We start from the raw sequence: 9,514 nt of genomic DNA on the forward strand, positions 1-9,514 counted from the left end.
CATGGTATAATCATGTCTAAGGTGATTTGGACATGTGTAAAAGTGTTCATTATAAGTCCCTATGATGAGAGTAAATCAAATGGAGGTTACTCAAATTTTTAGAGGAAAACAGAGGCCAAGAAAAATGGGATGGAAAATCATTTAGATATCAATTCTTTGTCAATGGACACAATTCAAGTAGAATATTATATCATCATTCAATTCATGTAACTGGCCTCTTCTATTAGTATAAATGTTTGATTGTTAATTGTTAAAAAAATTAAATGAAGAACATTACTATTCATTATTTTATTATAATAGATTGTTATATAAAATATTTAAGGTTTATTAAATTGATATTTTTTAAAAGTATACAACAGTAAAAAAATAATACCATACAAAACATATTTTCTACTAATATTAATAATGAACATAATTTCATTTACGTGACATGGTTATATGCATACTGCATTTATGGAGAATTATTTTTGTTAGATTCTAAATGTAATGCGTGGGTGGAATGCTAGAATGAGAGTTAGAAAGTGACATTTTTTTGTAGTTTCATCATGCTATTATAATGAAAATAGAGCAAACCATGTATAAATTACTTTCCATAATAAAAAACTTGAAACATGGGAACATGTTAGTCCTAAATTTACATTATTTGTAGTAATAACTCAAGATCCCTTAAAACAGACATTCTCATAATTGGGCAAATAGTGAAACCAGCCTAACAGAATTATGAGGGAAAACTACAAAAGAAAACAAAGAAGAAAGTAGAAGGATTGAAATCAAATGCAAGAGTATTGAAGTAAGCTACAATCAAGTATAGAAAATGTTATATTTCATTGTCAATAATACCCTGCAACCAGGACACTTACAGTACATATTGAAGTATATAGAATGTGACACACCTTCATCACATTGAAGGTCTTAATTTAGATACAGAAATAGTGTCATTGGAATTACATTAAATTTATTGCAACAGGGATAACAAAACACTTCGGCACTTAGATAAGCATAGGAACAGGACTAAAGTATCCATTCATTTTTCCCTGGTTGTTCCAACCACGTCTGATGCACATGCACCCAACTGAACCAATCAGAATCCTGAAATTCATATTTCATTCCTCTCAGCAACCATCAAAGTCAACACAGGAATATGGTTAATGCATTAAAACATACCTTTTTGAGTATTGAAGTAACAACGCAACCTTCCCGCTCTTCACCTGTAATGTGGGTACATCAGTAGTTAGCAGTGACTCAAATTGCAGACGGTATCACATAATGCGGCCGCAATATTGTGGCTGCGTTAATTGCTCGCATTTCGGCCATTCCACAATGATGTGGCTGCATCGGATCACAACTCAACCACATCAGACCACATTTAGGCCGCATTAGACCGCATCGAATTCAAAAATATTTTTTAATAAATTCACACTACAATGGCCCCATATCACAATGTCCGCAATCGCAGTAACCACAACCATAACCGCAATCACGACCATAATTTAAAACACTGGTAATTAGTAAAGGTAAGATATGCAATGCAAAATGTTCTAATTGCCTGAGAGATGCCCTCACCCAAATTCCGAATAGGGAAGTTATTCATAAATTTAGTCCCAACATAATAACAAGATATCCAACTACTTACTCTTGAGAGAAAGAAAGGGGAGGGAAATGAAATGAACATAAAATATAAAAGTGGTCGAGGCACACTCATACCAGAGTACTCCCACTTATCAAAAGTCAGTAGCCATGTATCTGAACCTATCTGTGTTGCCAATACGTTGTCCACCAAAATCCTATATTGTTTTCCCTGTCTGTCACCATACACCTTTCTTAAAACACTTACATACTCCTTAATACCATGCTCAGTGCCAGAAGGATGGATAAAAAAACCAGATGGACACTGCACATTCAAAGATAAACAGTTTAGATACTTGTCCAAAAGTGAACTCTTCCATGAAGACTTCAAAATTCAGTGCTTTGATGGAAGAATATAACTCTCAGATCAAGACAAGAGAATACGAGAAAGCAAAATTTGTTACAAACTATAGCCATTCAGCAAAACAATTGATAAGCTAATGATAGAAAGGCCATATATGCTCATGATAAATCTTAATGTTGAATAAAGATATTCAAGAAAAGAAAAATGTATGCCACCAACATGCACTCAGAAATGGGAAAATAGCAAAATATTGTATCAGCACCAATAGCCTTATTAACTAAGACATGTAAATAATATACTGCATGAGTTGAATGCTTCCAGATATTGATGATTAATAACCAACTTCATGCAATTTTGCTTTTCAATTCCTGTTTGTAAACCTCAGTGGACTGCTTCATAAAACGTGAATATACAAATATTGCAGGGAAAAGGGTAAGAGTATTTGACGCACAAAAGAAGGAATTTTTTGGTAACAAGCAGCATTTCAGACTACATTTCAAATACCAAGCAGTATGTGAACACAAAAAGAACACATAATAGGTAATCAATCTGTAAAACTAAAAGGATATAAGACATACAGTAAGTGCCTCTAATCCAGCAATAAACAGATCAGATTTCTCAACTTCTGCACGCCTCCACTTTTCAACTAGCAAATTAAAGTTCACTATTTCATGACCAGGAAGTGGATTTATAACATTGTTTTCATGGTCTGGAATATCTCTAGGAGACAGGTTTGGGCCTAAGTTAAAATGACCTAGCGCTTGTATAATCCCAGATGCACAACGCTCTGAGGCATGAAGAATTTTGGGGTTATCCTTCGCATTTTCAGCATGCCACTGCAACAATTCTTCTTGGGCGTTGCTTACCTACACAATGAACAGAAACAGATGAAGCAAGCAAGACAACCATTTATTCCAGATAAGAATCACGAAAAAATATGGAAATAAACAAGGTGAAACACCAACCATGACACCATAGACTCCTGGAACGGTGAATAGATCGGCATCATTTCCAGAGTCACCACAGGCAAGAGTATTAACAGGTGGCTTTCCATTGGCCTCAAATTTTTTGAGCAGATACGCAAGAGCTTGACCTTTGCCAGCACCTTTTGGCAATATATCCAAATCAATTCCTCCACTATATATTATTTTAACATCCAACTGGCCAAAAAATAGGTGATATTATGGAACTATATGCAATATTTATGATGTCAGAATATTCAAATTATACAAGTGCAACAGATAAGAAAATATTTGACGAAAGGTATTGGTGAAGACAACTATAAAGGAGTTACGGCTTACCCCACGCTCTTCGAAAATCTTAGAAAGAGAATTTGTCACATCCTTAGCCTTGTCTTTCTTGACATAAAAGCTAACCTTGTGTGGCCGTTGTTCTGTTTCTGCCTGTACAACCATTTATTCCAGATAAGAATCAAGCCACTCTAAGATGCAACCTCAAAATAGTTGAGAATCAAATAAGTCATACTTAGGTAGTGTTTGACATATAGACATAATAAAATGGATCGGAATGTTTTGTCATGTTCTCTTTGGGTCCACCGCTTTTGGTAGAACCAAAATATTATACTTTTTAATCATGTATCCTGTTCTATTCTATGGTCTATGGAACCAAAATATTTCACTTTTTAATCCCGTGTCCCAATCTATTCTATTATACAGCAACAATAAAGCCTTTATCCTACCTACTAGGAGGGGTTGGCTACATGGACTGAACGAAACCATAATGATCTATCATAAATCATGTTCATTGACAAAACATTGATCTCTACGTCTTTCTTAATCATTTCCCTCATAGTTTTTCTTGGTTTCCCTCTTCCTAGAGGAAGAGGTCTAGCTTTCATTTGATCTACTCTCCTTACAAGGTCTTCTACCGGTCTCCTCCACACATGTCCTCTATGCTTCATCCTATTCTAACACGTTTACCAAACACTACCTTGCCAACATTGGAACCGGACAAAAGAATCAATAAATCATGTCATCCCCTATAATCACACCTGCCTAGTAAGTTCAGGAAATTTGCTTGTTTCCTCAATGATTATGTCCCTGTTCCATTTCTGATTCAAAACATGAACCCATCCATCATCTGGCACCATTGATTTACCATAAGTAATCTCAGTCCCCACCGACATTATGGTAATATCTGGAGTTATCATTGGCTTCTCCTTCCTCAGTTGTTTATAGAGTGTAGGAGATCTTCCAGTTGAGAAAACTAGCAGCGAATCATGGCGATAATGGGCTTCCCAAAGAGTATTAAACCGGAAAAGGGAAGTATTCTCAGGGTCATGGTGATCAACCTGCAACAAAAACATATTAACCATTAAATTCATATCAGAAAAACACAAATCATCCGATAAAGGAATTAAAAAAACACACCATTGTGTGATCAAGATCTGAAACAATCATGAGACGTGCTGGAGATTTAAGACGATCCATGATTTCAATTGATTCCCCAACTTAATCCTGTAAGTACAAAGCATCAGTAATCATTTAACAAGCATGGAGAATTGCTTACAAAAAAACAACAATAACAATCAAGCTTTTATCAACCAGACTAGGTTGACTATATGGATCTAACAACAACATAAACTATTCCATAGATAAACAAATTAAATAAAAAATGATTATTAAACAACACTTATCAACCCCAATTCTGATGATGGTTATTAGTGATCCAATATAAGCAGTGTTTTAAATTGCACTCCGCAATCACACAGCCGAATCGATGGCATTCAACATACCGCGATTAAAACACTGAATATGAGCATTGTTTGTTTATGAGAAAATGGTGGCAGTAGCAATTATCTATCTCAGAGTTTCACTCTAGCAATTAATTACACTGATTATAATAATATAACAAATAATTATAATTAATTCGTACTATAAATTATGCAAGCAAAGATAATTCATAATTAACATAAGAGATAGATTTACGCGAATCACACAAACCGATAAGAAAAGGTAGATGGAAACTGAGAAGTGAGGGGTGAGAAATGAATGGTGGAATGAAGAGAAGAGAGTGAGAAGGTAAATTACCTGGGAAAAAAATAGTGACAAAGGAAGAAGAAGATAAGAGGGAAAGTGAGTGATAAATAAATGATATAACTGAAATGAAAAGATGAAGGAACAATTGGATCCAAATTCGTTGCCGTTTCTGAAGTGGAAAAAATTACGTGTACAATTTTTTATCAGGAGATGCTCTCTCATATGTATTTTTCCTCAAAAAATATGCCACTTATATTTATATGTTAAATCAAAATAGAATGTGCTTCCATATTTTTTATGAGGAGATTCCTGTTGTATTTAAACATAGGATTATAATTATGAACGAATTAAGGAATAAAACTTCAAGTAAAAAATATAAATATATTTATTGACAGTATATAAGTTATATAATATCAATGTATTATCCATTAAATAAAGAAATTTGTCTCAACTATTATATGGGAAGAAATTGTGAGAAAAAAATGGAGGGTGTCTCAATTTTCTTGATTGAAAGCATGAAGTACAAAATAGTTGATTAAAAGGTAGCTTATTTTAATGTGTTGAGTATTTTTTAAGTTATTCGATTTTAAGAAAATAATTATATTTTTTCAAGAATATATATTGATATAAAGATAATGTCTAATTAATATTTGCATTTAGTATAGAGAAAAAAGTATATACTGACAACATTTATTTTAATCATTATTGATTATTTAAAAAATACAAATAAATAAAATAATGTCTTGACTATATATAAATATTATATTCTTCAATATATAGGGAAATGTTAATGGGTCTATTAAGATCATGGTAAAGAAACTCAAAATATAAATTTTATATAGAAAAATGGCATACCAACTCCTTTAAGGGTAATTTCATAAGTGTTATTACTATTTTAACTTTTACGTTAGAATACTTCGCAAGGTTCTATAAAAGTAATATTTTTCAATATCTATTGACACTTATGGATACCAAATAATCTGGATTGATTTACAGTTGCTAACTTTGGTGTGTTATGCATTATTATGGTAGTTATTATGGACTCCTAATAAAAAGTAATATAAATATTAAACTCAATTACATATAAAATAACTTGCATGTTTGATATAAAAGTTGTTTAAATACTACGCATTTCCTGACTCTGAAGAAGATAATAAAAACGATAAACTTGTGTATAATTAATTTGAGATGACAACTTTTCCTTTTTATAGTTTCATATTCTATAATTTAGCAAAGGTGTCAAACTAGAGATGAATGTTCTTCATACCTGCAGAGTTGGCACTATATAATAATGAAATGAAGGGTCAGAATTATTTCTGAGTTACAGATCTTGGATTGGGTTTGGTCCAATATGAAGAGGCCGGTAGCTTTCTCCTCAAGCACACAAAATGAAGAACTTTGCTTTCCAATTTCGTTAAAATAAGACAAATGCCTTTAATACCTTTTTGTGAGGATCAGCATATTCCATGGAATTTTGGCTGTTATGTTGTTGTATAACTAATGTTATCCTCCACTTTATGAATAAGGAAAAATTAATCTATTTCGTATGTTGTTTGATTATCCAACCTAACAAGTATCATTCACAAAATTGATATTTTAGTGTATCTGATGATAAAATTCGGTCTTAAATTACTAAACTAATGTTTTGTAGGGTAACTACCTTTTAAAAATTACAGAAAATTCGGCATCATTTGCAGGGAATTTCAGCATATTCCAGGAAATTCAGTTAAAAAAACGACAATACCTTTAAAATCTTGTCATGCTAATTAGTAACCAAAGCATCCACAGAAAATTCGGAAGGTCCTCAATCCATCGTATAAAGCCAGCTATTAATATGAGGCTATAAGCTATATGATTTTAATGTCTTGCATTATTAACTTATAGTTTATCTCATTATTTATAACTTTTTAACTCCATCAGCTTATGGAGTTGTTCAATAATATAAATTTCAATTTTATTATTTAAAATTTTATTAAATTACATTAGTTATCCTAAATTCAAAAATCATATTTAAAACAACTTTAATAGAAAACTCATTTTACGTTGCCTGTAAATTAAATAAGCCATAGGTTTCGATATATTTACTTGAATTTAGGTTGATAGGAAATTATGAATAAGACATTAATCTAGTAGTGTGAGGTTATGTTAGATTTCAAAAAAATTAAAAGATTAACAATTTAATTCCTTAGAGTAACATTTATAGGGTGGTCCAAAATGAGAAGAAATATATTTAGCTTGATAGGAATTTCTTTTATTTGTTATAAAATATATGACATTAACTATAAATTATATATACAAACCAAACAATTGAAAATAAAAACTTTGTTTTGGGTGCTATTGAGAATAATTATTTAATATTAGATTTTATTAGTGATTTCTACTTAAATACACCTTTATATAAATTTTTCTCTAAAAAAGCGATGGAGAACGGGAGGATTTTATTTCATTCATGTGTCACCATACAAATATTGATGTCGTATATATAGTCATATACAACTCAATGGCCTCATAGGAATATAAATAAAATAATAAATATTATGCACTACGACGCATCAGGTTCAAGACCCTGACCGAGACAGTACAGTTAAAATAGCTCAAGTCACGCCAAGCATTAGGCGCAGGCTCTCGGTCAGGTTGCTCGAGCTAGGCGCATGTCCCTTGGTCAGGTTGATCAGCATGATGCATTAGGCCAGACTAGGCAGGGCACAACTAATCAGCTTGATCAGGCACATCAGACGCACCAACATTATACAGTCAGACTCATGACCTTGGCGCATCAGATGCCTAGCTGGGCGCACCAACATTATACAGACAGATTTGTGAGACTGGCGCACCAAAGGCCAAGCTTGGCGCATCAAATGCCTAACTTGGCGCATCAGCATTATGCGGTCAGACTCATAACCCTGACCAACCTTGGCGCACCAAATTCCTCCCTGGGCCATAGAGCATCCTCGGTTAGAATTTGCACACGTGGGCTATTAATTTGCACATGTGTTTTATATGGGCGCTCTTTATATATTCTAGAAGCTTTTATGATGAGTTAGTTGTGGGATTTTGTTAACTTATTAGTTAGGGTTTTACCACTTTTAGTTAGGTTGCTTCCTTTACAAGTAACAACAAGGTTGAAACTTTTTGTATATAAGTAAGCCATTGGCTTATGAAATGATTAACACAAAATGATAATAAAATTAATTAGGTATATTGAGTCACAAATTCACAATATGGTATTAGAGCCTTCTTTATGAAGGTTCTGTTTACCCAAGTTGCATATAGTTTCATCCACCTCACCCAAAAGAAAGACATAGACAAGAATCCTGGCAAAGAAAGAAGGAAAAAGAGCATAGTAAAAGAAAGAAAATGACACTAAAAATCAGAATTAGAGCTAAGAGTTAATCAGTAATGGAGCAAGAAAGAAGCATGCTGACAACATTAAGCACCAGTGACATACACAGCTCATATTTCCTCCATCTAAGATAGAATCCAGGGGATGTATTAGTCACACTACCACTAGAAGAAACCAATTATCACTCATGGATGAGATCCATGAGGAGAGCATTGAAGACTAGGAACTGTTGTAACTGTAGCTTGCAGCAATTCTAAATGACACGAAATAATACTTATTGGCTGAGTCACGACCATGTCGCTCTCTTTAAGACGTTTCGTGGCAGTGCCCAAAATGTGCAAGCAGACTATCAACCACGCCGTCTCCAAGATAAAACAACTCAGATCTCTGTTATCGAGTTCTTACTGCAATGTAAGAACCGATCTCGAATACACCCACCACAATATGGCTACTAGTGTCAATTCTCGAAATTACCCACAATATGGCTACCCGTGCTAATTCTCTGCCCACAATACAGACTACTAGTGTCATTTCTCGAAATCCCACAATATGGCTACATGTGCCAATTCTTTACCCACAATAGTGACTACTAGTGTCAGTTCTCGAAAGCCCACTTTGGCTGCATGTGCCAATTCTTAAGTGCCACGGAAAGAAAAGGAGAGAAGGTTGCCGGAAATGCGTCGGCGGAGTATTAGGGGGGAGAAAGAAAAGTTGAGAGGAAATGACTTCCACTTGGTGCAAGTTATAATGAGGGGAGAAAGCCTCTATTTATAACATGAGATTTTTTCCATGTTCCTCATTTCTCCAATGTGGGACTTAGGAGATGTTTTTTTTCAAAACTCTTCTATGTGGGACTTGAGAGATGTTTTTTTTTCAAAACTCTTCTATGTGGAATTTGAGTTTTTTTTTATATTTCACACCACCATGTTCCAACAACCCCCCACTTGAAATTAAAAAGTGATTTGCAAGAATATTTGTGGTCTCAATAAGATTGTGCATAAACTAAGGTGTCATGCGACTTGAACCTTTACATAGTGAGTAAGATCCAGATTTTACTAGAGTGACTCGTAGTCTTGGACTCTATCTCCAGCATCAAACCACACACAACCTTTTCAAATATGTATTATGTAAAGCCCGTGCGTCAAAGGCCATGCACGTCTATCCCAGTATAGTGAACGCTCTAGAAATTTATGCCCCTAAATTTCATAGGAAGCGGCCCCCACTTCCACATTCACATAGGTG

The 9,514-nt window shown here is 33.8% G+C and overlaps 1 protein-coding gene across 2 annotated transcripts; it reads right to left on the minus strand.

Moving 5' to 3' along the window:
• On the minus strand, positions 796-6,326 carry LOC109336456 (sucrose-phosphatase 1-like). 2 transcript variants are annotated; one of them, XM_019573067.1, is made up of 9 exons: positions 6,197-6,326; positions 4,321-4,407; positions 3,942-4,241; positions 3,232-3,333; positions 2,896-3,090; positions 2,509-2,796; positions 1,705-1,891; positions 1,165-1,208; positions 796-1,089 (listed from the first exon to the last, which is right to left on the minus strand). In XM_019573067.1, exons 2-9 carry the CDS (start codon positions 4,378-4,380, stop codon positions 1,012-1,014), a joined length of 1,254 nt encoding a protein of 417 aa, XP_019428612.1. In that variant the 5' UTR covers positions 4,381-4,407; positions 6,197-6,326; the 3' UTR covers positions 796-1,011. The 2 variants fall into 2 exon arrangements, with proteins under 2 accessions (XP_019428612.1, XP_019428613.1); XM_019573068.1 differs by lacking the exon at positions 6,197-6,326 and adding an exon at positions 4,894-4,964.

This window comes from Lupinus angustifolius, chromosome LG20 (genome assembly GCF_001865875.1).
Source record: "Lupinus angustifolius cultivar Tanjil chromosome LG20, LupAngTanjil_v1.0, whole genome shotgun sequence".
Taxonomy (NCBI): Eukaryota; Viridiplantae; Streptophyta; class Magnoliopsida; order Fabales; family Fabaceae; genus Lupinus; species Lupinus angustifolius.